The sequence below is a fragment of the Perna viridis genome, chromosome 2 (assembly GCF_037379345.1).
Source record: "Perna viridis isolate PV_CMFRI_1.1 ecotype Kerala chromosome 2, ASM3737934v1, whole genome shotgun sequence".
NCBI classification, from domain to species: Eukaryota; Metazoa; Mollusca; class Bivalvia; order Mytilida; family Mytilidae; genus Perna; species Perna viridis.
This window is the reverse complement of record NC_142446.1, coordinates 15,725,157-15,752,995: the sequence shown is the minus strand read 5'-3', so window position 1 is coordinate 15,752,995 and position 27,839 is coordinate 15,725,157. Positions and strand designations below refer to the sequence as shown.

Sequence of the window (27,839 nt, the reverse complement as noted above, 5' to 3'; positions counted from 1 at the left end):
GCCAGAAGTGTACTCTTGGTCATGGATAATCCTTTTTTGGAATTCGGCACTTGAGATATTTTTTTTTTTTACCACCTCCGTCAAAACAAAAAATTACTCATGCACCAAATCCCAAAAGGGATTAGGCTGTGGACTAAGTCCATTACATGTTTAGTCTTTGCATATTTGGTTTTCATTGTATCTTTGTCTATTGTGACTTATTTAATTTCAAAAATATCAAATGAAAATAAAAATTCCTACCTACCGACCCTACAAAATTTTTCGGCCTTGGAAATTTCTCATCAATTGACTGGCATGCACCAATATCTGTCTTACATGCACTGGAGAGTGTTGCTTTTTTCCCAAAAAGTATTTTGCTGGGTCAAAGATTCAGCAAATGCTGTTGTACGCTGTACAACGCTGTATTTACATTAAATCACATGTTAATGCATAAATTTTTAATGGTCACATGTCAACTAACTTCCCCAAATACACAATGACCCACATTCACAGGTTTTACTATGCCCGGGATCTGTGTAAACACTTTGATGCTTTACACCGTCCCTGAGAGACTGCAAATGATAGCCAAGGATGTTAAGAAACACCTCAATTCATCATGTATTACACATATGAGTGCAAACCAGGTCTATCAGTATTGAGTATATATGTTAGCACGAAAACAAAAATTAAACCAAGCACAGGAACAGTCAGCTGATTGTCAGCTTCACTCATATTGTGCAAATGTTTGGCTAACACTACGTTACGAAAGATTTTTGGGGATTTTAGTGGTTTATATCCACAAAGACAGTCGAATTGTCTCCTAAAAGCAATGATGTTCTAGCTTTATAATGCACAAAATGAAAGGTGTAACAGACATCATTTTCAACTTATTATTTAATTATTATTTGTTATAGTGTTATTTAAATTAACTCATCGTTTTTTTCATTTTAATGATTAATGCACTTTTTGTTCATCTTGGTCTTCATAGTCATTCATAATTCATTTTTGAATGGCACTTATATTTGATCATATCTATGTTTTAAAAGTATGTGTATATAAATTTGATACAATTACTGAGACTTTAAGAGACTGTCCATGTAGAAACCAGGCAGGTCCTGTGGTATGGGTGACAAAGAGTAAATTTATATGTTAAAAGTTACCTAACAAATCAAACATATTTTATGTATTTCAAATCTAGACATTTTTTTTGTCCAGACTAGACATTTTTCTTGTCCAGGAAATTTGTTTTTGCATTTGTAGATTTTAAATGAGGCAGAAAGTTCCTTAGATGAGTTTTTTTGTAATTTTTTTTTATAAAATATGTCTGTATATGAATCAACTGATGTTGTGAGACATTGAAAGCATATGCAAAACATTTTCTGTCACATGTATACTTACTTATTAACAAGCTGTAAATCTCTTATCTTAACGTTTCTTGATCCTATATTTATTTCCTAAAATAAATAAAGTATCAGTATTGATAGAAAATATGACCTACATTTAAAACAACAGTGTCATTCTCTAAATTTAATATTTTTTTGTCTTGTTCAAATAAGAAACATAACTAACTACAAATCTCTCATTCAAATTCAGTAATTCAGTAATTTAATTCTTATAGTATCATTATCACATAAAAATTGGTGACATAAAATAAACAGAACCTTTTGAACTTTTAGTAAATCATCTTCAGACACAGTCACTTTTCTTGGATTCACCATTTCTACCACAAAGGGTCTACCTTAAAAAAACATAGCGAAAATTTGATAATAATTACAAATTCTATTCTTTATAAAAAGCATGCCAGCATTTTAACAATTTGTTTTCATACGAGGTCAGCAGGTGACTATTAAAACAAACAGTTTTTATGTTTTTATTTTATGAAAATTAAAAAAAAACAAACAAAAAAAAACAAAAAAACAGACAAATGTACCTTCCTATGTAGAGAAAAACAAAACAAGTCAAAGCTAAAATATTGACATACAGAATTGACAATGATACAACTGTTCAGACTGGAAATAATTTGAAAACCTTACAAGGACTGACTTAAAGGTAACTGCCCTTTGGAATTATACTTCACTGATTTTCAAACAATGTGTATCTCTGAAACTTTAAAAGGTCTTGAAATTCTATTAGAAAATTTATATATCTACACAAAATATATTTGTCTGAAATAGCTCATTGAATTTGTTTTCTAAAGCAACATTCTTATTAAATTTCAAGTTTCATTAGATAATATTATATTTCTGGGAATTGATTCCTCAATTGACAACATCCATCTTTTTTGACCCATGTGTAAGACTTTACTTTTAAATCTTTGAATTGCAGTTTTCAGTTTATTCTACAGTTGCATAGGAATGTAGATTACTGTATAGAGTTTGTTAAACTTGACCATCAAATAATCCATGAATAACATATCTTTTAATAAAATACAATAATCTCCTAATTAGATGAGTTATTGGTACAATGATTAACTCAAGTCTTTGTTAATATTTTGATTCTGATACAATATACATTTTCCTTCATATTTTAAGGTTTACAACTAATTGAAAAAGACCAGTTTCAATTTCAATTCTAATTTATGTAGGCTGTTGAGTAATTTAAATAGCTGTCTGATATAGAGGGTGAAGGTCATCATAATTGACAGCTATTCAAACTTAAATGGCAGTGTTCAAAAGATCACACAGGTGTTCTGTGGTAGTTAAATAGGACACATTGGTATAATGTAGGGCAGATTTCTACCTAGATAGCTATTTAAACTCCTTAGTAGCCTACCAAGATTTGTATTGAAACTGGAACCGGTTCTTTTCAACTAGCTGTAATTTTCCATGAATCTGCTTAACTGTATACCTTAACATTTTATTGCCCCAATTTGTGTACCATTATTCACTCTAGTGTAGTTATGTGTAAACATACCTGTACCAAGCATTCGAACATCAACATCTTCTCTTCCCGAGGCAGAGAATTTCTGGTCTGAAATCAAACAAAAGATTTGATTTTCCCAATATAACAAATTCTTTTCAATAAAAATGCTGATCAATGCTTTATTGTCAGAAATATTCCATGTCAGAATTCAGGTTGTACAGAAAGGTGTTGCAACTTTTTAAAAAGATTTCAGATTACTATATTACCTTCAAATTTAAATATTTTCTTGAGTGGATTACAGATTTCTTCCTCCACTGATGACTCGCCTTTTCTTTTACCATCACAGATCCATGGCGTCTGACTTAACTCTCTACTATACTTATTGTACCTTCCTGTGAATCAAAATAGTTTATACAAACTGAGGAAGATGATAGGGGATCACAGATACTTCCACATTCTAAATTGTTTTAGATGAAAAAGGGCCATAACTTCTGAGTTGTAAATGTAATATACACAGTAATTAGACTTGACTAGTATTCTATTGAGTAACACATTAAAACTTCAAATGGTTCTTTAAATATCATCTGGAAACTAAAAAGAGTGACAGAGGGAGAATGCATGGGAAAACTATATACAAATATATATAACTTCACATGACTAGAATCTCACTTAAAATCAAAATCAAGACGGCTGTATGCACAATGTAAAATTGCTGACAGGAAAGCCATTTCTATTAAAGATACTTTCAACCTACCTGCTATGTAGACAGGTTCATGAGAACACTTAATGTCATGGAACTTACAGGATTGTAGAGGTGGAGATGGAGGAGTCTTATACAGTCTACAATAAGTAAAATTTATAAATAAATCACAGCAACCTAACCTCTTGTTTATTTCAAAACATATTTTTTTCAAGTACTTTGTAAACCAGAATGTACCAACTAGACTAATGATCAATTACAGGTTACTTTTTGCGAAACGTGAGATAAGTCACCTCCTTGGCTTACATTGTCTCGAAACCTCAGAATTCATATCAGGCATAGCATTTTATCCCTAAAAACCAAATTTCATCAAAATTGGAGCATGACAACAGGCACACATTATTTCTGTTTTTTTTGCATAACGTTGTTCAGCATGTCAAACTCTACCACTGTACTAAATTTCTACTTCCTAGCCACCTAAGTTTCTATGATATTGTAATGTCCTCAATTTTGACCTTAGATTATTATGGATGTTTACAAAAAGTTCTTAAGAATCTGTCTTTCAGTTTCTGAGAATTTGTCCAGATAAGTTCATTGAGGGAAGATGATGTAACAAACAAGACCAATCAATATTTGGACCAGCATTGCACTGCAGCTGTGATTAATAGTAGCTCAGGAAAATGTGACGAAAAAAGTGTCATGAATGGATGTACGGAACTGTAATTCCCGTAAAAATTAGACAATAAAAAATTTCATGATAATACTTGCTTTATACCAAGTTTCAGTTCAGTAGTTTATGAGAAGTGACAATGGCAAGCTGACACATGATGATTTATGGTAAATTTTTAAGTTCAAAGGGACATAACTCCCATAAAAATCAAAGAATAAAAATTTCCAGATATTATGCACAAATGCACACGGTGTTCTTTCAAAATACCAAATTTCAAAGGAGTTACCATGACAAGCTGAAGTGTTACAGACCAATGGATGGGGTGATCCAACTCCTGGACCTACTTCTGCCTTTGGCGATCCAGGTTTAAAATATCAAAAACAATCAGTCACTGACATGTGGTCAAACTGTAATTAAATCATTCAAAAAAAAGGAGTTTATTTTGGGTTTATGTTTCCAAACTAATAAATCAGATCCTAACACTCCCTTAGAAGAAAGTCACTGTATGTTGAAGTCTGTAGCAATGTAAATTTAAAGATATTGGTCAATATATTTTTCTACAGTCAAAATGTTTAAAAATCACAACTACTGTAAACCAACATTTTATGATGAGTAATTTATTTAGCTAATTTTGCAGGTAACAGAAAAATAAAATAAAATGCCTCATGAAGCACTCCATATGCCTGAAGTGGTTGAACCCTAAACAGATGGGGCATACATGGACACAAATTTCAAGCTTGGTACAGCTCTGAATTTTGATTGTGATTAAATGTTTGACACAGGATAAGATTTTGATAAGAACGGAAGTGGTCAAAGAACAAATACATGCAATAAGACTTTATAAACGATTACAGCGACAGACAAACGTACAGATGGACAATGTGATATCTAAAGATCCAAAAAATTTATTTCTTTTACCAAGTTTTGGAGATATATGCGAAAAAACTACTGTCTGACCCCTTTGTTCTATTTTTAGTAATGGCGGCCCTGTTTTTTGACGGATCAAAAATCTCCAATCAGTTCTAAGTAGGATACCCCAAGGAACATTCATACAAAGTTTGGTTCCAATTGGACAAGTAGTGTCAGAGGAAAAGAGTTTTGAAAAATTGTTAACAACGACGACAGCAACGGACGCCAAGTGATGGCAATAGCTCACATGGCCTTCGGCCAGGTGAGCTAAAAAGTCATAGAGTAATCTTGAAGTAGACATGCCTGGACTCTTCGAAGGCATTGTAAAAGTCATCAACAAAAAATAAAAAGTATTTTGTTCAATATAATAAAAATTTACCTTTTAAACAAATCTTCTGACAGACTGTCTAAAGCTCTAAAAACATTTGCTCTGGTAAATGTGTCATCTAAATTCTGAAATAAAAATGTGTAGAGTAGATAAATGATAATGAAGGTTTGGTTACAATCAGGCTAATTTTCTTTAGTATTAAATTTAGAAGACTGTTGGTTTTGTTCAACATTTTTCAATTGTAACTTCTATAATTCCATTTGTCAAACTAAAATGACTGAACTTTATAGCTGATGTCAACAATAATTACAGGTAAACTAAAACCAAATGGTAAATAGGAAAAAAAAGCAAAATCCATAAAACTGACAAACGATTCAAGTTTAACACAGGAAGGTAGAATTTAATTTTCAATTCAATTAAATTAGTAACTGTAAACAAAACCTGGAGAACAAAACTTTTTAGCAATAAATTCATCATTTCTCATTAATTGTATAAACTTCAATTACATTAAAACTAAGGTGGGTTGTTGAAATGGATAGGTGTAAAAAGGACAAAAATTTTGATTCAAAAAGTAAATCTCGAATGTGACTGACATCTTGAAACAATCATAACCTTCTATTACAACCACCACTTTCTACCAGTAAAAATAAAGCATTACCCTAAAATTTTTGCTTTTCCTTTTAACAAACAAATCTGGTTTAATATCTGACCTACAATATAAAATCTTGTAATTTAATATATATACATATATATGTTTAGTTTGAGAAAAAAATACATCATCCTTATTTTTGAATGTATTTACTATGTTGTCGTTATTTGAAACTTATATAGTTAGTGTTTTAATGTAGGGCTGTGAAGTTTGATGAGTTCATAAATCTCCACAAGATCTTCATACATATTGGATACATCTCCAAAATGTAGATTGTATAGATTTGTAGTTTCTATTACATAAAAAAACTTCAACATCATTTACAAAAATGTATTTTTCCTATTGTTTATCATAAATGTATTATTTAAATTACATTATTGTCGCATAGTTGGTGTATTGAAACTGGAAGGTACCACAGAATAGATTGAAATAATAGATATTGTTTTATGTGTGATTTAAATGTAATAGACGATGAATTTCATTTCATTTTGCAATGTCCATGTTATAAAGAGTTATGTAGAAGATATATATATATATAAAAGTATTACTGATCTAGACCATCTGCGTTCAAACTTGCTCATATACTTTCTGTTGAGAACACAAAAAATCTTTGTAACTTGGGAAAATATTTATATAAGGCATTCCATATTAGAAATATATTACAACTCAATTATTTCAGACGTATCATTATTAATATTTCAAATTGTATCTTACTTCTGTATAACTGCATTATTGTTTGTATTGTTTATACCGATGAACTGTGTTAGTTTAAGGTACAAAGAATTGAAATCAAAATATCAAATAACATGGTCATGTGACTGTCATGAGACACCAATTAAGTTGGTACTTAATAGATATATATCAATATTTATACTAACGTAGTCATGTGACTGTCATAAAATCAACAATGTAAAATCTAGAACTTTAAAAAAAATGGTAATCTACACGAATTTAACCTATAACCTTTGAATAACCGAGAGTCTTAATTTCAGTGTGACAGGAATTCCGAACAAATATTTATTACACATATGCAGAAGTTACTAGGCTGGTCATCTATTGCAATAGAAAAACTAAATTCTTGTAACCAATATTCAAAATAATAAAATCACACAGGAAGTCAAGATTTAAAGTTCTGTGATTAGTTGATAACTGAGAAATAAAAAAAAAAACAATTGTAGACATTAAAAAATAACTTTTTTTTTGGTCATTTATAGGTTACACCCTATACCAATATGTCTTACTGCACCTGTGTGACCTTTTGGACACTGTCTTTCAAGTTTGTGTAGTGTGAATCATGTTGTCATAGTTTACCCCATAATTGACAGTAATAATAAACTGTTGTGTTATACTTTTATGATATTGGCTGATAAGTGTGTAACCATTTGATTTCTTGGACTAATTCTATTTGGGTCAATATCCAAATGTACCTGGTTCTTTTTGCCTCTTTGTGATTCTTAGATAAGTTATTTGGTTTTTGGATAAATGACATTATTTGTAAATTATATTTATATGAACCTCAGCTATGCTTTTTCAAAGTGTTTTTGGGGTTTCATTTGACAAACTATATTGTATATATGACCTTAATTATCATATATTTTGACATGCTATCTTAAAAAAAATGTTTGGAATTTTGAAGTAAAATCTGTACCTAAAATACAGATGAAAATATTCTCTAAATCTCATGATCCTACCATTAAACAGTATCTATTGAAGTTTCAGTAGGCATTTCTGCTTAATTTTAGCATGTGCCATGGATGTTTATTCTTTGTTTTTCATTAATTGAACTTAACTTGATAACTTACAGAAATGAGCATTCTCTGTCTGATTTATCATATTTGAATATCACAGCAATATCAAACATACTCTAAAATGAAAAATGGCAATTAATGTACAACAAAATTAAAAAAACAAAATAAACACTATGCATCTCATTTCAGTCATACAAATGCTGACAAGTTTAGCTTATATATAATGAAGGTTTTGAAGAAGTAAAAACTGTGTTTACAAGCTCAAAAGATGAAAATCCTCAAGTTGAATGATCACCCTTAGCAAACTTCATATAAAAGTAATCACCATATTAGAGGGGTAATGATTCACAAGTCAATCAATTTTATCAATTGTAAGCAAGGATGATTCGTGTATCGTATCGTCCATCCTAAATCATCATACCAGAACCAACTTTTTTTGTTATCAATGTCTGTTCTGTAGTGTCAATATTGCAAAAGTTGTTAAAATTGACGAGTATGGAGAAATGGTGATGTAGTCAGTTGTATGCAGTCTGTGAGGACATTGGCATACAGTGGGAACAAGTTGAAATCAAGAAAGCTGAAATTGACAATATGTATCGTCATACAATCAAATCACTTTTAACATATTGTATTGTGAAATTTCTCACAATACTCAGCTTTACTTCATATGAAGTCTGACCTTGGTATTAAGTTTCACTGAATTATCATCAATCTCACTTTCAAAGAATGCACTTTAACATTTATTTTAGATCCACTTGAAACAAACTTCAATGCACATACTTGTTTGACATAATATCTGAAGCTGAAGAAAATTTCACATTGAATGAAATGAATATGTTACAATGTATGCCTCAAATTAAATAACATTAATATGAACAGGTCTCATTATTATACATCAGTCATTATTAATATGCTTTCAAAATTTACCTGTAAAGTATTCCACTAGGCTAAAAGCAGGGAAAAATAAAAATCTAAAGGTAAAATTGATTAGTAATATTGTATACCTTTTGATCAAATGGAACATTAATCAATCTAGAAAGAATTGGACCACACCTAAGCTTCCAGGCTTCCTTTATTGACACAAAATCTGGCACTGTCATTATTTCATATTGGTCTCTGAAATGACAAATGATAAGAGGAACTACATTTGAATACACATCACTATGGAAGAATCTACAATTTTTGTTTCATAATTTAAAGTACAGTGATGAAAGAAATCTAGATCTAGGAAATTTAACAAATAAGAGATTGTGAACCTCTTCCATCTGTAAGTAAAACTAAAATGAGACAGGTAAAAACTGAATAATATCAATGAAAAAAAAAAAGAATGAATTGACCAAGAGCGACTTATGTACTCCCAGGACAAATTGAGCATGTTTTCCTTTTATGAGTTGCAACTTCAAAACATCCTTAATTATTTGGCCACAATTTTAAATGCACAAATGTAACATAATGCACAGCTTGATAGGCCTGCAGATATCAACTCTGAATAGTTGGGGCAAGTATGGACACACCATTCAAGCTTGATACAGCTATGCATTTTGTGATTAAACATTTGACACTGGATAAGAAATTGACCAGAATTGAACTGGCATCTTTATGGCCCCTAATTCCTAAACAAATAAATCCCAGCCTTTCTTTGAGGGTATTGCATCTTGTGGCGTAATTTCAAAATGATCCATACATTTTCACTTGTTATATTATAAGGAGAATGCTAGATTCTGGACCATATCTAACCCCAGCTTTTCTGTGATGGTATCCATAGCTTCTTAACAAATCAAACCACAGACATAATTGTAAAATTTGCACTAAGAATCATTTGTGATTGGTTTGGTTCAAATCATCTCAGTAGTTTTGGAAAAGATTTTTTAAAAGTTTACAGACAGATGGAAGATGCCATGTGATGGCTCTTTTGTTCAGGTGAGTTAAATGGATAGTTATGACTGAAACATTTTCAAGTTCTTCTGCAGGACAGACATTGCACACATCAAAAGGAAGGAGGAACACTGAGGACTCTGCAGTGGAAATATTTGCTATTACATGTATTTACAAATTTGCCATACAAAGTATGAAACACAGCTACAATATGTCATTTTGTAAATAGGGTTTGAAATTACATTAGCAAAATGGCAATAATTTATGGAAGGTCTGTTGTTTAACTTCAGGTTCAGAAATATTTTGTGACTTCCTGGTTGTGAGAAATTGAGCATCTTAACTCTTACCATGTGGGAAATGTATATATACAGTTATGGGCTGTTTTCTGATTTTTGGGTTCTGGCAATTTTATTTTTAGCTTTGGAACCCACAATTTTATTGCATATGTAAGCAGAGTGAATGTGCTTTAAAGTGAGGCTATCTTATACAGAGTTTTATCAAAAACAAGGACTTGACAGCTGACAGCTCTCATCACTCCCACGATGTCAACCCCATATACTAACCACCTCCAGTTTTAGGCCAATCTGAAACCAAAAATTGCACAAAAAATCATCATTTTTTGCTCATGAGTGACCCCTCTGGGGACAACTGACCTTTCACTTACAACTGTAATGAACAATTTTTGGCTTAAATTACCATAAGAGAGAACAAGTTTTGGAAAAATTGCACTTTGGACACGGTTTTACTCCTGGTGAACACCACATCCGGTGAAAAATGACCAAAAATGACCATTTTCAGGCAACAGACCCATTTTCCCGTGCATGTCCACCCATCTTCACATCACCTCCTCATCCCATCGACCCCACTACGTGATCACCTACCTCTAACTTATATAAAACAATCATCATCAGCACTATGATGCAACTAATTTGCATAAGTTTGCAAAATATCGAAATCTAGACATTTTTTTCAAACAATTAAGCATGGTGAGTGTTAACACCTGTGGGAATGCAGGATATGGAAATCGAAGACACAAGAGGAAAAGATTTCATCTCTCTCTAATGAAAACTATCATTTCTCATTAAAGAGACAACAAAATTCCTATTTTTAGCTGTGCAAGATATCATCATCTCACTTGTGGGTTGAGACAGAACATGTGCACTTTCCCCCCAAAAAATTGGCACAATTAAATAGAGAGTTAGTGAAAATCATACCTTACCACTATGTATTTGAAAATTCCTTTAAAACAGTAATTTGATTGAGAAGTACCAATGTTTTATTATTTCTTGCAGTTTTTTTTATATCTAGTGACTTTTTTCAAATGACCTATACTTTACACCTGGTCCTGACATATCACTAGCCCCATTTTACGCCAACTTTTTTTTGTGTTCTAATTTTCCAAGCAAGAAAAAAAAGGCAAAAAAAAAAAGAACTTCTACAAATAAGTCACTTAATCACGAAAATGAAAATCTGTGAAAATAGATTAGTTTACAGTATTTGTTTATGCCATTTTTTACAGGAATTGGTACAATCCACTGCAAGACAAAATAAATTTGGTACTGATAAAAAAGAATGACCTTGTCTCTTCATTGAGAAATTTAGTATCTAAAGAGACTAGTGAGATTGAGGAATTCAAAGAGTACCATCTCCATGATCTATTGAAACATCATAAAGATGATTTTCTGAAGATTATTTTAAAAGGTCTCCTTTCCCCTGGTATTTGATACTTCTTTTCTATCAGTATCATCTTGAGAAACTGTGCACTTCTATTGCAGAAATGTGTTAAGATTTTCTTATATTTACACCATGGAAGACCTTTACTGAATACAAATTATCACACTTACTTGAACTTGTCCTGTAAATGGACCAAAACAGAATGCTGGAATAAAAGGATTAATTTATAAGTATTTTAAGTACCACGGATTATTTAAGGAATGATATATATTTTTTCGGTCTATGGTCTCACTAACCACTTCTGGGTCAAATGGCCACCCCCCTATGTGGTACCAAAAACACACTGAACCTAGACATATGCATTGTAAGTGCATTATTTGTGTGTATTATGATTAAAAGTAGTAAAAATAAAGCTGAGAAAGTGTACTTTAAAATCATATATGTAATTAACTACAAAAGTGTATGAATATTGTTTACATGTGTGAGTAATTTGCCTCCATGCTGTCAGTTAGCAGAACAGGTAAAAATGTGGATTTTCAGTATTATTTATTCAAGTAAATTTTGTGAAGAATTTCTACTATCATCGTACCATTAGCATAATGATTTTGGAAGCCTTATTTTCCAAGCTTTGCAACGGTATGCAACTTTAAGATGTCATTTGTCCTGGGAATTCACAGTGAGACTTTGAAAATTACTTCTTTAACATGTAAAGTAATGGAAACGTTAGAAGTGGTTAGTGAGACTTATGAAGAAATAACTTAAATTTCATGGTGCACACTAAATACAAGTGTTCACCAAGGGCATTGTGGATATTTCAAATACACCAAAAAAACATATCAATCGTTCCTTATGACTTAATTTTAGAATCAAAATTCACAAGTACATCATCAAGCAAGGTGAATGAAGTCACAGTCCCATAACTAAATTTGGTCTATGAGAGGAAGGCATGTTACATCTAAAATTAATTAGTATTATATATACATTTAATAATGTTTTGATTAAAGCATTATCTAAGCCTTACTTCACAAAATGTTGTAGTGTATTAATTAATAAAACTATTACAAAACAAATACCCCACACAGCTTTACAGAAATTGTGAGCAACAAGGTACACTAAAAAATAAAAGTTCAGTTCAATATACACAGGTATCAAGAAAAAAGTCTGAAAAAAAATGTCTAATTTTTTTTTAAATCTTTAAACTCCAGGCTTGGTCTTAAAAATTAAGCAAAACATAACAAAAAGATAATTTTGGTTTTTAACCCATACTAAAAATCAGCTTAATATCTACATTTGTATTATAATATAAAAAATCAGTTGAAAAGTGCCAAAATGGGAAATAAATGACATGGACTTAACTATATACTGTGGCACCTAAGTGATGGGACTTTTGAGTACATGTTTTTTCCAGTAACGAAGCTAAAACTTGTCAATTTTGAATAAGATTGTGCATTGATAACAAACCTACCTCTCTTACTAAAATACAGACTGGTAATGTAAGTGAACAGATAAAGTTGTTGAATTCATACATCCCTGTCTCAACTGCTTCTTTAATCTACAAATATGAGATGAAATAAGCAGAAATTTTATGACCATAGATACATTTTGTACAAATCTAAAAGTGAGAAGTAAAAAACCTGTTTCATGAAATATATTTACTTAAGACTATGATCTTATAACTATAGAATTGCATTTGATTCCATTTGAATGTTTATTTCTGTTTATTTATAGCATGGTATTGAATTATCAGTAATTTCAAGACTTCAAGTAGCAACAGTTGTTGTTCATCATTTTGCTTTACTTTACATGATAGATGTTTCTGAGATTTCTTTTGACTCCTTGTCATTATTATCACTGTCCTTCGTTAAGATATCAGTACTAAGAAATCAGAAGTAGGATTGGACAATAAAGACACTAAATATCTTTTCTGTATTATAATAATAGGAAAAGTTTAAAATTACCTTTTGAAGAAATTCATCTTCAGTAAAAGATTGAAGAATTCCTAAACAAACAGGACAAGGTGTGGATAATGGAATCTGCACATCTGTACTAAGTATTGATGCAATGATCTTTCCTATTTCCTAAAACATAAAAGTTTTTTAACAGAGGTACACATGTATAAGGGAACATACTTTAAACAACTGTTAGTAATATCATCACATGACTAATTAAACATTAAACAAGCTAGTAAGATTTCACAAATTTTAAGTATGAATAAAGCATTAAAACTATTCATTACACAACAAAGGTAATTTGTTAATGCTTTTACAGCAAGTAATATAGTTGACATCAGGAAAAGAGTTGATTTTCCCTTGAACCTGTTGAACTTCCTTGGGTAGTTAGCTGGACTGGCTAGGAAATTTAATTTTTCTATCAAACATCAATTAAAATACATATGAAATGATAGAAAATTTTAACACCTTCAGATCTTACGCTACAAAATAGCAGCCTTCTTACTAAAATTTATGACCAGAGCTGATTTTGATTTTCCTATTGTAAATTTTCCATTCTTGGATGGTGATATTCCTGAAGCATCCTCCTACGGTATTTACATTTCACAACTGGTTTGTTTTGTTTGTATTTGTAATAAAGTATGATTCTTCACAGAAAAGCTTTTGTACCAGAGGTATCAGTATCACAAACTTCTAAAAAACATTTAATAAGTTTTTTCAAAGTTACAAGACTGATACAAAAATATAATAGCACTTGCAGGTTTTTAATTAAAAATGATGTTGCTCGCCAAAGTTTTTTTTCCTCAAAAATATAAGTCTACAAAGTAAATCCTTTCAACAAAATCTAATGGATTATTCAGCTGCCATTAATAGATTTTTTTGTAAAGGATATGATTTTCAATTATTGTTTTTTTTTAACCTTGTTTTTGACCCCTAATTGCATTCCTATATAAAAAACTAAGTCATTTTTCAGTACTGCACTAAATCAAATCTTGCCTATTTTGTACTTGATGTTTCTACTCTAAATCCAGTCCACTGTTGTTGTTTCAGTCCATTGTTTACCTTACTTTAAAGGGAGATGGTTTAGGCCTTATAAAACTTGTTTAATCCCACTACAGACATGTGCCTGTCCACAATCAGGAGATGTTGGTCATTAATATATTTGTATGTTGTTAAATTACTTATCATCATTCTTTAACTATAGACTTTATTACATGTACTTTTGTTGTCTGCCTTTCAGAGCTTACTTAAAGGTGTGTTTACACTTAAAGGCCTTTTGGTGATCTCTGAAGTATTCATTATTTTGTATTTTGGTTATACATGGATGCATTTGTTGCATTTCACCTTTTTTCTATTGTCAACTGCCCAGTTAGCTACATATGGTAGTTGATCATGTAATGGTAATCCAATCAAGGGAAGACAAACTCTGTTCCCTTAAGTTAACTACAGGTATAATAATGTGACAAAATCAACTATCCAATTCATTTCAATGTTTATCGTATTTACTTTAAATAGTTAAGGACTGGACTATTTAACACATGTACAGATCAAGATTCTGCGCTGCACTAAGATACCTCTAAGCACACTAGAAAGACATCTGAATGTAAAATGGTTACATATCCAAAAAGCATTTAAGCAGAGTTCTTGAAAAGTGCCAGTTTTGTCAGTTAAGCCAACAAAAAAATTATTTGGACTGACAAGTAATATTTTACTTTCTAAATAAATTACATTATTTGGACTGGCAACTAAATGAAAGTGGACTACTTTTATTGATCACGGTATATATAAAAAAAGACATATTAAGAAAAAAATATGGAATGTAATTAAAAGAACTGAATGTTTCCTTTTTTATGCATCATTGGCATGTAAAAGCTTTGTCCAGCCCCATTTTGGACATGAAGCATGCTTCAATGAAAATAAGCTACAGTCATTGGTTTTACATGTCAATGAAACATCTAAAATGAAACATTCAATTAATATAAAAGAACAGCATTCCAATGTTCCCCCCTGAAACTAGAAAGTGCGGAAAACTGTAAACTCACTGAAATTTTCTAAGTTCTAGGGCCATAACCTCTGTGAAAATCATTCTGCCATAACCAAAGTTGAACTTAATTTGTAACTTCTCATAATAAGACAAAAGATAAAATCAATTGGTAAAAGCATTACAAAAAAAAGTGCGGAAAACTGTAAATTCACTGAAATTTTCTAAGTCCAAGGGCCATAACTTCCCTAAAGATCATTTAACAGCAACCAAAGACGAACTTAATCTGTAACTCTTCATTATAAGGCAACAAACCAAAAACAAACTTATTTGGTAAAAGCATAACAAAACTAGAAGCCCTGTTTATCACAGGAGCCCCCATCTCATTAATGATTTTTTTTAGTAAATCAAATGTATCTGTAAGACACTAATGATGCCCCTGCTCGCTAGATTTGCCAAATTAGGAGCATGTTTATTTTTGTATGAAGACATGGTTTGCAGATTCAGAAATCCTTCCAAGACTTGTGTTACTCATGGTCTGGGGATCAGAAATTCCTAAATATATGCATATCTACATATTATATCCTGGCCACATAGTGTCATGTAATTCTGTCTGGTAGTGTCTGGTAGCAACTTTGTTGCTTGGGATATATTTCTGACAAAAATAACAATGTCTAACTATCACCCAGTTCCGTAATATTTCATGAAAATCAAGATCCTATCACCTTGCACACCATCATTATGTGTAGATACATCCTGCAAAAAAATATTTTAGGTGAAGAGATAGCCATACAAGCCATATAGCCCTATATCTGTTGAAAAGGACTAAGTCTAACTTTCACCAATTTCCGTAATATTTTACGAAAATAAAGATCCTATGAGCTTGCACACCATCATTATGTGTAGAAACATACTGCAAAAAGTATTTTAAATGTAGTTCAAAAACTACAGAAAGAGATAGCCATACAAGCAATACAGCCCTATTTTTGATGAAAATAAGTAAGTCTAACTTTCACCAATTTCTGTAATATTTCATGAAATTAAAATCCTTTGACCCTGCACACCTTCATCATGTGTAGACATATCCTGTAAAATATTTTAGATGTAGTTTAAAAACTGTATGAGGAGATAGCCTGACATGCCATGATCCATATATTTCTAACTAAAATTACAAAGTGTAACTATCATCAATTTCCGTAAAATTTCATGAAAATCAAAATCCTTTGGCCCTGCACACCTTCATCATGTGTAGAAATATCCTGTAAAATATTTTAGATGTAGTTTAAAAACTGTATGAGGAGATAGCAGGACAAGCAATGATCATGTCAATAATCTGGACAGACAGGGGTAAATTAATATGCACCCCCTACCGACAGTTTGTCGCGGGGGCATAAAAAAGTGTGGAAAGAAACAGTTTGTCGCGGGGGACAATAAAGTATGACACAATGGTATAATGTAGGGCAGATTTCTTCATAAAGAGCTATTAAAAAATAATAATAATTAAAAAAATACAGATATGAATGAATACATAATATACGTATGTTTAGGAGTTACTAAATGTACTTGGTATATATTTAATGCATTGCTGGTTCTCTCTAGGGCTTCAATCAATACTTGTACATGTATATGTTTCATGTGTTGTGTATGTTTTGTATGCATTCTCCTCGCTGGAATGGAACAATAAAATACTCTTATTCTTTTTCTTAGTACTCAGTTGCCTACCTGGAGTTGTATTCAAATTGGCACCAATAATTTGCTACTTGCTGTAAAAGTTTCTTATAGGTACACTAATGCAATTATAACAATGTAAAGCTAAGGTCCTATTGGGTATTTACTTGTGTAGATTTCCTGTAAACATCCCCATCTTTCTCACCAATAAATCTCAGTATACATCTTGAACAACATCCAAATTCTGTCAAAGTTTCTGCTATATCTTTCATTAAAACCACATCAGATGTAATTTCTGTTTTCTTAAAAAAAAAAAGATGAAATCAGTTACTGTTTATTGATGAAAATTCTAGATTACTATCATATAAACTTATTTAGAAAGATTTGGTGGTCTTTAAATTGTATTTGCATATGGTCAAACATTCCAATTTGTTTAGGCCTAGGGTTGGTTATAAAGGCATATATACTGGGATCTCACTATCACAGTAGTTAATTGTTTTCTAGACGGAGTGTCAGGAAAGTGGATTTTTATTTTGTCTTCAGTTAGTACATCATCTAATCAATTATTGCATTAAACTTATTTTTTTAATGCAGCATATTTGACATACAGTAATTGCTTGCCAAAAGGTGAGGTAAATTTATGCGCTTAAAAATATTCTCATTGTATCACTGTATTGAAAAGAAAATCCTCTAAAATTATATCCAAAAATAATCTTGCACTTGGCAATTTGTAGGGGCACACTTAGATAACTTTTCAATTGATCATGATAAATTTTTCATCCGAAGTTAATCTTCAAGTGGTTTGACAGCAATATTTCGAACAAGACCATAGCAAAATTTGAAAATGGCCGAAAATCCCATAAAAATTTTGAATTAGTCTATAATTTCTCAGTCCTTAAGAAGTCTGGATAAATATGTGGTTTCAAAGTTTACACATGGCCCAAAGTTTAAGCACAACAAATACTGGAAATGTGTATGGTTCCATGCTCTTGTTCTAGCAATACTGTGATACAGTAGAACCTGTGATATAGTGGGAACATAGTATAATGTTATAAAGTACTGAAAGTCAAAATTTCAACTGAGGGGTTCAAATAAGTGGTCAGAGACCAGAGGGTAGCAGGTTGATCCATACCAAGGTTTTTATGTCCCCAAGTTGACCCGTCAATAATGCATAATGCATCAGGTTTATGATAGGGGATGGATCCACATAGGAACAGATCTACTGAGGATGGATCCACTTGGGATGGATCCACTAGGGGACAGATCAAAATTTATGGCCTAGCAAAATTTCATTTAGGCAAAAAAAAAAAAAAAATTATATATGTGTGTTTACTGTACCCCAACCGACCCTATTTCCCAACGCCAACCTTAAACATTTTATTGGAAAAATTGGCAGAAAATGAAAAATCCGGAAATTTTGCTGCGTCTACATCTGGGTTGGTCTATTTTCAATTCAAACAAACATGGCTACCTTCGAGTCTAATCTGTGGCTGGTTAGTTCTATTACATAGAAACGCTCATTTTATGTTTATCTTTTATGTTTCATCGAATAATAATAGAATAATTTATTGGACAGAATGAATAACCAAAATATCATCACAAGTGCCAAAGAATGCTTGGTTGATTTATAGAGTACAGAACTTGTTCCATGCATGAATTAAATCTTCAGGGGTTCTTGGTACGAGTGATCATTTTTTGGTTATTCTCAATAACCAAATGATTATCCTATTTATTATAAAGACATGAAGTTTAAATTATGTGATTGGCGGATAGATATCAAAGTTGTGACGTTTGGCAGAAGGTCTGAGAGTGAAATTACCGAATTTATTTCAGTGTATATTATCAAAAATTATTTACACCAGGAACATTCGATAAAACACCACTATCTATATAATAATTTCATTTGTTGTTTAAAGCCAAAATGTGACTTTAATTTGCATAAAACATCTGTTAAAATTTTCCAGTCACATTAAACTTTGTTTTAAGAATCACAAGACTATCCATCATTCAGAAAAAATGTATATAGTTTTACTGGTTCCTTAAAATCTTCAATATGATAGTCATGATTTCTAGCTCATCTACAAACACCAAAGATTATTTGATTTGCAGTAATAGCTGACACAACAAATTGAGCATTTTTCATGGACATTTGTACCTTTCTTTATACTTTCTGTTCATTGTTGAATAATAAAACACAATCATGTTGACAGATATTTTTTATTCATTGAAATAAAACAACTCATAAAAACACAATGCCTATACTAAATCTGGAACTAAAGATTCACACTTAAAAAAAATCAAAATTAAATCAATCTTAGAATGAATTTAATACATTGGTGCATGAACAAGATGTTGCAAATAACAACTATTATTGATTTGGCAATAAAACTGTTACTAAACATCAGAGAAACATAGTAAGTATGTGAGTATCTGACACATACCTGTTAACCTAGTCTAACCTAATTGTGGGAGATCTCCTGCAATCCATCATAAAATTGCAGATGATTTTGTGAGACGACATTATCGACATATTTTGTTATGTTATAAATTAAATGATACAAATTCAAATATTTTATCAGAAACAACAATACAAATTTTACATGTAGTTCACAGTTCAAAAAAGTGATGCTTAGTAAAGCATAAAAGCCTTCTTGGCTGCCTTAAGCTCATCCTCAGTTGGTTCATATTCATGAAATTTAAGATCCTGATTTTGCTTGGTGCACATCAAGCTGCAGATTGTGTCATATTTTAATTCTGACCTCATGTCAGTTTGGATCTATTTTAAGCATAGAGAATATTCTTTCAGAGTCTGTATTACTGGTGGGTAAGACAGACATGCACCTGGCCAATTTCGCCAACAAAGAAAAAGCCAACCTTTCAGTTAAAGGATTTCTCATTTCACCCATCTGGCTCCAGAATGAGTCCATCATCTGCAGATGAAAGCTCATTCACTGGTGTCACCCTATAGTCATCACTCTCTTGTAATGAAGTAACTCTTCTTGAAGTTGGTCCAATTTTGATGGCTCAAATACATTGGGGAATCTCTTCACCAACTCTTCAACTGAAAAAAAAATGTAAAATTTAAGAATTTGTCACATACATTTGGTGGTAAGGGTAAATTAGTCAATTAATGCTATTAATTGCAAATTCATATGACTTACCACAATTTGGAAGCAATTTCCCTTTCATCTTAAGATTGAGGAACCTCAAGTTCTGTGAACTTTTGTCTTTAAAAAGGAAATTTGGTCAACATTTTCCTGGTGACAACTATGTAAAAGTCTCTAACTGCCCTGAAATGAAAAGTTTTATTTGTAAAATTCATTTGAAAGACTGTCATTGCCTTTAAGTGTAGTAACTAATTAGCATTAAAGTTTATCTCACAGCATACCTGAAAAACTGCTCAAGGTAGATGGCTCCAACTAATCTATGTGGTCAGCTATATATGTTCTTCACTCCCTCCCAACAGCAATGTTGTCATCTTCATATTGGTTAGATCTTTCCAGGTATGGCACATCTGTTACATTATTGGTGCTGATTACAGCAGTCTGAACATACTTCATAAGAAATTTTCTAAGCAGTTTTATCATGTGGTCATGAATGATTCCCACAGTGCTTGCATCAGCCTAAAAATATAATGAAATAATTATGAAATAAAAACTTCATGCTAGGGTGGTCAGCTTACTTTATTGTATATGGACAAATAAATTAAAATTATTGGCTTACCTGAAATGTTGTATTGAATTCATTAAGTTGCACTAGAATGAATTCCAAGAAATAGAAGAATAGCTTGACCTCATGGTTTGTAAGCCAATCAGCTTCTGACTTTCACATCTGTCTCTTTGGGTGACTGTTGAAGTAGCTGGACAAGGTATCCCAATGGTGAAGAGTTCTGGTAATACAGTTTTGTAAAGATAACCACCTGGAATGGATATAAACATAAAAAGAAATGTTCACAACCAGTTTTTAACAGAAAGATACAGTAAATACACAAAAATAAATTCATAATTGTACATACCTGGTTTCTGCATGTTTGGTGATCTTTATTGATTCTGTTTCGGTGAATTCTATGAACTCCATATACTTTTCCTTTCTAGTAGACCTGCAAAGAGATAAAAGTTACATAGTTGCACATACATGTATTTTTCATAGTGGACAAATATATCATATCAAAAATTGATATTCTATATTGTTCATACATATGTTGGAAATGGTAGAATATATTGGTCAGCATTTCACCAACTGGATAGGGAATCTGCTTTACAGCACAGGTTGATAAAATGACAGATACAACCAACATCAAAAACTTGTAGCTGAGTTTCCATCACTCTGGATAGCACTGCACAGAGTTCTTCTTCCCTTTCATTGCTGAACAGATGTCAGAACAAAATCCAGACATTTTCCCATGGGATTCCTCTTGATCTGGAAAAAGTAAAAAAAAAAACAACATATAAATAGCCATTTTGCAAAATTTTGGTAAACATTTTAAGACATTAATAAAAATAAAAATGAAAAGTACCTTAAACAGTTATCTCGGGCATCATAAAGATTTTGCCCTGTTCCAATGTTCACCACTGACATGTCAAGGAATCTGGTTTTGACAGACCTGCTTCCTTCTTCAAAAATACAAACAAGAATGGCAAAGAACTTATTGGCACCCCTATCATTGCTTTCATCACACAAAATACTGAAAGGATTAAGTTTACAATTTGCAATTACTGTGGCCTCCGAATTGGTGCCATAGCCTGTTATATAATTTGGGTGCATTTAGTTTTTTTGCATGAGAATTTTTCAGCAATTTTACTGTCAGGGAATGTTTTTTCACTAAGTCAGCAAAATGATCTGCCACAAGGAATGGTAAGTTGTGTTCAGCCACAAAGTTTGAGAACAGTATCTCACCTGTGATTCGATTGTATGCTTAGCCATAGCAGGAATGAAGCTACTTATTAAGGAACTTTAAGTTGCTGCAAATGCCTTCTTATGACCAGCATTGTCCATATGTCTTTTCACATCATTAAGTCATCCATGCACAACACTTAAGTTTGAATTACATGGCTTACAATAACCCATGCCACCCCCCAAACTACTGGGATGCAGCCAGGAATGGATCTTGGACTACTCTGTTTGAAATTTACAAGCATATTTTTTTCTTTTTTGGCATTGTACAGTAAGCAGGTCCTGATTTGTGTCTCTTTTTCTGTAAGTTATTACCTGACATCCTTTTTGGCAAAAGTTAAATCAGAGTTAAATCTAAAGCAAAGTAGCATGGCGCGTTATTTACCTTTGACACAAAACCCGATTTTGTCAAAACTATCTAAAAACTCTGAAATCAAACCCCTAATTCGCGTTTCAATCTCATTTTTCTAATTAAAAGAGTCATTAATCTGACAGGTGTTAATTGCTCTCTAAACAGATAAGGGTATGTTTTATGACAAGTAAATAATCTCTGAGGAGCAATCAGCTAACCAGGGTTTGACAATTAGAAAATATATCCTGATTGGATCTACCACTAATTTATAAACATCCAATCATTTTCTAAAGATTAAATTCTACTCCACAATTAATTTTTGTCATTTTAACAGATCTTAAATTCTTAAATTTGTAGAAGCACATGTGTAAACAAATTTTAAAATTATCATTGTTTATATTATTTCCTGTAATTTCAACAATGCTGTATTTTTTCCAAAAGTTTTGTTTGCAATAGTTAAAAGAAATACTATTCCTTTCAAATAGTGATGATTTGGGAAATTCATTATCAACATTCTTGAATATTTCTTACATTTCCTCATATACTGCACCTCATGGTATGCATTTAATGAAAATAAGGAGCTGCCTAAGTTTCCCTCTGTCTGTACTCAAGAAACTAAACAGCATAAAGCTGTCACATGTTCCACTTCAGACTAAATTAGGCTCCAAAATACTTGCTGAACTGTAAAACTTCAAGTTCACAACATGAATACTAACTCCCCTTCAACTGACATAACGTGTACAATGTATAAATTTTCAAATAGTAGAAATCAATATGAATGTAAATAAAAATTTTCTCGTTTACTTTGTTTTAATTTGAAAAAAAAACTTAGGAATTTTAAAAAGGTTTGGAGGAATCCAACACAAAAAAGGGGGCTTACAAACTTCAATCTTTTATAGTGCATGCAAATGTTGTTCAAATGGCCCTTTAATGCTATAGTGATTGTTTCATTCATACATTACTACAGAAAAACCCATGCAGTTTGCAAAATGTGTCACAATAATGTTGATTCACATGTTGTCCAATGTAAAATCCCCATGGGGATGTTCCATATTTGGCAGGTATGTGACTTTCTAAAAGTCAATTTTAGCTCCAATAAAAAGATTTTAATTCAGATGCGTCTTTTATTTTTTAAATTGTATAACAATTTTAAAACAAATCAATATACCCTAACAATCAAACATCGTGACAAAAAGTGCCCTATGGAAAAAAAATAATTTACCATGCCCTTTTCTAATCCTAGATTTAACACTATGAATGAAGAAATAATGCAAAAATTGAAAAAGTACTCACCAAATATTTCTTGACGTAACTAGCCATTAGAAATTGTAAACCATTTGTCGATATTTAACAAAGATTATTCTTGAGAGACTTGTATGTCGATCGGCTGTTCCAAGTGTTTAGACGATAAAGCGCTTTCATGACCAACGCGATTGTTGACATGAACAAAAATGGCGGAAAAAATATGACCAAAAAAAAAAGATAAATTCAGTCACGGGAGGTTATTACGGGAGGAATTCTTGAAACCAGAAGATCAATGTCTCCCACACGGGAGACTTTTTTGTGCGAGTCAAAAAATAAAATTAAGGGAGACTCCCGCAAAACACGGGAGGGTTAACACCTTTGTCTGACATCTCCAAAAAATACAAATAAACAAATTGAACTGCATGATTTAAAAAAAAGAGATAAATTGACCTACCACCCTATTTTTATTTCAGGAGGTTACAGTAAACACCCATACATTTTTTTGCCTTACTTTAACCAATTTAATTGACACGTTTGTGAGCCATAGATTTGAAACTGGAAAAGTCCAAAATTTAAAATTTAAATGAAGTATTGAAGATAAGTATAAGAAACCGAAAGCACAATGTCAGTAATTCGAACCAGACAAAACATTTAAAAAAACTTTTCCGTAGTGCATATACTTTTGTGGGGGTGGGTTTAGAATGTTGGCATGTATGAAATTGGAATAATCATTAGAAGTATGTAATGTACTCGATAAGTAGGAACACAGCTGGACGCATCCATCTTGCACAACAGCGAAACTCTAACCGGAAGTTTACATAATTATTTCCCTTTTATTATTTTCTTTTCCTAGATTGGATAGTCTGCTGCAAAAATGGGATTAATTATTTAGTTATGTAGGATGAAAGTTAGATATGGAACAAATTAACAATGGATACATCAAATGCACATAATTGATAAGTTGAGAAGGTAAATATATAGTGGTAATGCAACGTACTGTACTAGTGAAGTGTAGCCGTATGAGTAAGACAACTGCACTGAAGTGAATGTTGAAATGATCTTGGGTAGATTTCTTACAGGTACTTTTGACTATCAGTTTCACCAGTAATCATAAGGAACACATTTATATCCATGATAAGGGACAACAAACTTTCACATGATATGATTTTAGGCTTTGCTTTTGATTTGTACTCAAATTTACATTTAACTTTATTGTTAATATTGATATTAATGATAATGCTGCCTTATGTTGTTATACTGCTAAGGGACTTTATGCTACATATACAATATACACACTCCCTGTATTGCTGATATCTCAACCAAAGGGAATATGGAAGACTTTCTATTACACAATGTGTGTCTGTGTTCAAACAATCACATCTAACTGCATGTCACTTCTGATAGAAAGGTTTTGAGCCATTCATGTTTTGAAAGAGGATCTACATATGTAGGACACCATGTCCCTTTAAACCAGTTTCATAATGACAATATGTTTTTGACTTGCTGATCATGTTGATCAAGCTGATACCATTATCTGGAATTAGGGAATAAATACATTGTATTTTAGCTATATTTGACCACCATACTTTCATCAATACAAGCACATAAAAATCTAAAGACCATTGCCCCTCCTCCCATTTGATTTGCCTTTTGCACTTTATGAAAAAAAACTACATTTACATTTTGTCATTACTATCTGAATTATGGTTAAATCACTCTACATGGTTTTATTATACCAATTTGGGTGTTTATAAGAATCACCTTGTCTGTCTGTCAATCTGTCCACCAGTTTGTCTGTCCACATATCTTGCAAATGCAACTCCTCTTAAATCACCCTATGAACTTTGATGAAATATTTAGAAAGTTGAGGCATCATACAAATGGATGTAGATGTGAAAGAAAAAGAAGTAATACCGAAAATACAAACAAAACTGGGAATCCTAGGATATATGAGATACAACTATAACATACAAAATACATGTTTGAATAACATAAACAAAACAAATTAAATAGTTTCACAGACAAAAATCCTCTATTTTTTAGAAATCCCATGTTAAATGTGGATTGCATCTCCTTTTCTACAAATATACATTGTAGTTTTCCAATTCCTTGGTGGGAGTACCAGATTTTATAATGATTTCTTTGTATCTTTGAATGTAGACCATTTCTTCTTTTATCCTTTGAGTTGATCTATTCTCTAATGCAATATGATGAGCCACACATTGATTGATTTAAACTCCTCCGTTTTTAGTCCCTTACCACTGACTTTCATTAAAGAGGACTTACATGTTATGATGTACATGTTCTGTAAGGTTTGCACTCTGTCCATCTGTCACTCCGGCAAATCAGTTTTCCTAACCTTATTTCATCATGCTTGCAATTGATATTTGTTGCATTGCTTTACCATGATAAGTTCCAGTTCAAGATAGAATTTTGTTTTGGTCCGTTGATTTTTTTGCTGAGTTTCAGCCCTTGGACTTAGAAATTCATGTAACAGGGATAAAAATTAGCAGTCACCCAGTAGCCCATGGCTACTAGATTTTGAGCTGGTATACCAACCATTTGGGTAAAATTTAGTTGAACATATAGAATTTATTAAACAAAAATATAGTCTGGGCTACCAGCTTGTACAGTTTGTATTTCCTAATTTAACCCCTGTGTAATAAATCAGTTTATAAATAATGAACTGTGCAGTATTGTAAAATAAGCTCACAACAAAATACTGTAATGATGAGTCTTTTATTAAAATATGATTTGTTAGGTAGAGTAATTAAGTTATTTTGCACATATTAATGTCAACAACACAATGTTCTCCCCAGGCTCTTAAAGCACTGCGCTTTACAGCGCTATCATGATAGGTACTGTGCTATCTTGCTACCAGCGCTGTGCTATAAACTTAAATTTGAGGATTAAAAATCAATTAAGACAGGAAACGTGTGTGTCCGGAGGTCATTTACAGTATCCTACAAGGTGCATGTAATTAGCAGTATACAGCTATGGTCAGTTGATCACCGTGTGACCGCACAGGTGTCTGAAGCCTATGACATTGCTGACAAGATTCTTTATCAGTCACCCCACCTGGCCACAAATTAATTTTAATGAAGGTGTCAATTAGATATTAAATATCTGATACTGAACCAATCAAAACTGACTATGGTAAAAATTCACTCAATGCTGGCCAAAAGCATATTGCTATTTATAAATGCAAAGTTAAAAATTGCACAGTCACATGATGTTTTCAACATTAAGAAGCTGATTTACCTTATAAAAAACATAATAAATTCCCCAACAATATCTATTCCATCAGATACTTCCAAAACACTTTGAAAAGAAAAAGAAATGGCTGTCTTTTGTTTACATTGCCATGTTGTTGTGTGTCAAGAACAACTAGTGTTCCAACTTTAAATAACAACAATAAGATTTATGATTTTTTCCCTGCATAACTAGGTCAACTCCACACTACTTCCTGAAAATTTTTGGAAACATGAATATTAAGATCAGAGTAGTCTTTTACAAGTACCTGATTAGATAATATTCTAAATATATAGATATATTGAAAGTTACTAAGACTAGAAAAAGAGTTTAATAGCGATTGCCCTTAATCAAATGAATATCACATTCAAATGAGCCATTGAGGCCCCAAAACAAATGAAAAATTGTAAATTCCAAGGGTCTGCTGTCAGCAAAAATTTGAAGAACACTGGGTGTGTATGAATTAGAGGAAATATTTATGAAGAATTACTTATCATAATTTGATAGAATATCTTAAATTTTTTTGTTAATTAAAAAGGAAAAATAAAAAATGGTATTAAAGTTACAATTACTGCAAAAGAAGAAAAAAGGTAAAATATTTACATACAAATAATTCATGTAAACAAAAACAGTAATGTACAAATGTACATTTTTAATACACTGATCAATCTTTATATAATACATTAAATACAAAGTGGCACGTTTCAACACGAGACATATTAACATTGTGTCACATGTGCTGACTACAGCGCTATCTGAAAATCCTGGGGAGAACTCTGGAACAAGTATAACTTGTTTTAGACTACAAGTAAAAAAAAAAATCATATCCTACTTAGCACCAACAAGATAAATGTTAATGATTTTCATTTAATTATATTAATTGGTTTTTATTCAAAGAAATGGTTAGGATTGTCTTATAGTATTGCAAACACAATTTTCTTTATCTCTTGGCTACTCAGCCTGTTATTTTTATTTCTAGTCTATTTAGAAAAATATTCTGAGTCCAAATATAAATGTTATATAGACACATGATTTCTATTGGATGTTGTGCAATCACTACCTACATCACTTTTATACAAGAAAATACAGAAAACTACAAAAACAA

The 27,839-nt window shown here is 31.7% G+C and overlaps 2 protein-coding genes across 9 annotated transcripts in view; one reads left to right on the top strand and one right to left on the bottom strand.

The window, feature by feature from the left end:
* The window catches only part of LOC148623804 (tRNA pseudouridine synthase Pus10-like), a 29,679-nt gene extending 5,393 nt beyond the window's left edge, over positions 1 to 24,286 (bottom strand). The window contains exons 1-19 of one of the 5 annotated variants that reach the window (XM_088565927.1): positions 23,531 to 24,286; positions 21,008 to 21,411; positions 20,716 to 20,911; positions 20,381 to 20,615; positions 20,154 to 20,282; positions 19,867 to 20,053; positions 17,160 to 17,294; positions 13,353 to 13,472; positions 12,860 to 12,946; positions 11,565 to 11,599; positions 8,850 to 8,961; positions 7,900 to 7,961; positions 6,107 to 6,158; positions 5,500 to 5,573; positions 3,596 to 3,681; positions 3,108 to 3,233; positions 2,893 to 2,949; positions 1,641 to 1,717; positions 1,378 to 1,433 (exon numbers count right to left, since the gene is read on the bottom strand). In XM_088565927.1, coding sequence (XP_088422053.1) covers positions 1,378 to 1,433; positions 1,641 to 1,717; positions 2,893 to 2,949; positions 3,108 to 3,233; positions 3,596 to 3,681; positions 5,500 to 5,573; positions 6,107 to 6,158; positions 7,900 to 7,961; positions 8,850 to 8,961; positions 11,565 to 11,599; positions 12,860 to 12,946; positions 13,353 to 13,472; positions 17,160 to 17,264 — 1,049 coding nt within the window. In that variant the 5' untranslated portion in view covers positions 17,265 to 17,294; positions 19,867 to 20,053; positions 20,154 to 20,282; ... (2 more) ...; positions 21,008 to 21,411; positions 23,531 to 24,286. Of the gene's footprint in view, positions 1 to 1,377; positions 1,434 to 1,640; positions 1,718 to 2,892; positions 2,950 to 3,107; positions 3,234 to 3,595; positions 3,682 to 5,499; positions 5,574 to 6,106; positions 6,159 to 7,899; positions 7,962 to 8,849; positions 8,962 to 11,564; positions 11,600 to 12,859; positions 12,947 to 13,352; positions 13,473 to 17,159; positions 17,295 to 19,866; positions 20,054 to 20,153; positions 20,283 to 20,380; positions 20,616 to 20,715; positions 20,912 to 21,007; positions 22,386 to 23,530 lie in introns of those variants that run through there. The other 4 variants (XM_088565930.1, XM_088565929.1, XM_088565928.1 and 1 more) reach the window with 4 other exon arrangements.
* Positions 24,287 to 24,305: 19 nt separating this feature from the next.
* Positions 24,306 to 27,839, top strand: part of LOC148623803 (ral GTPase-activating protein subunit beta-like) — a 47,660-nt gene continuing 44,126 nt past the window's right edge. For all 4 annotated transcript variants that reach the window (XM_088565921.1, XM_088565922.1, XM_088565920.1 and 1 more), the window contains exon 1: positions 24,306 to 24,451. The gene's annotated coding sequence lies outside the window, so the exon portion shown is untranslated. The remainder of the gene's footprint in view (positions 24,452 to 27,839) is intronic.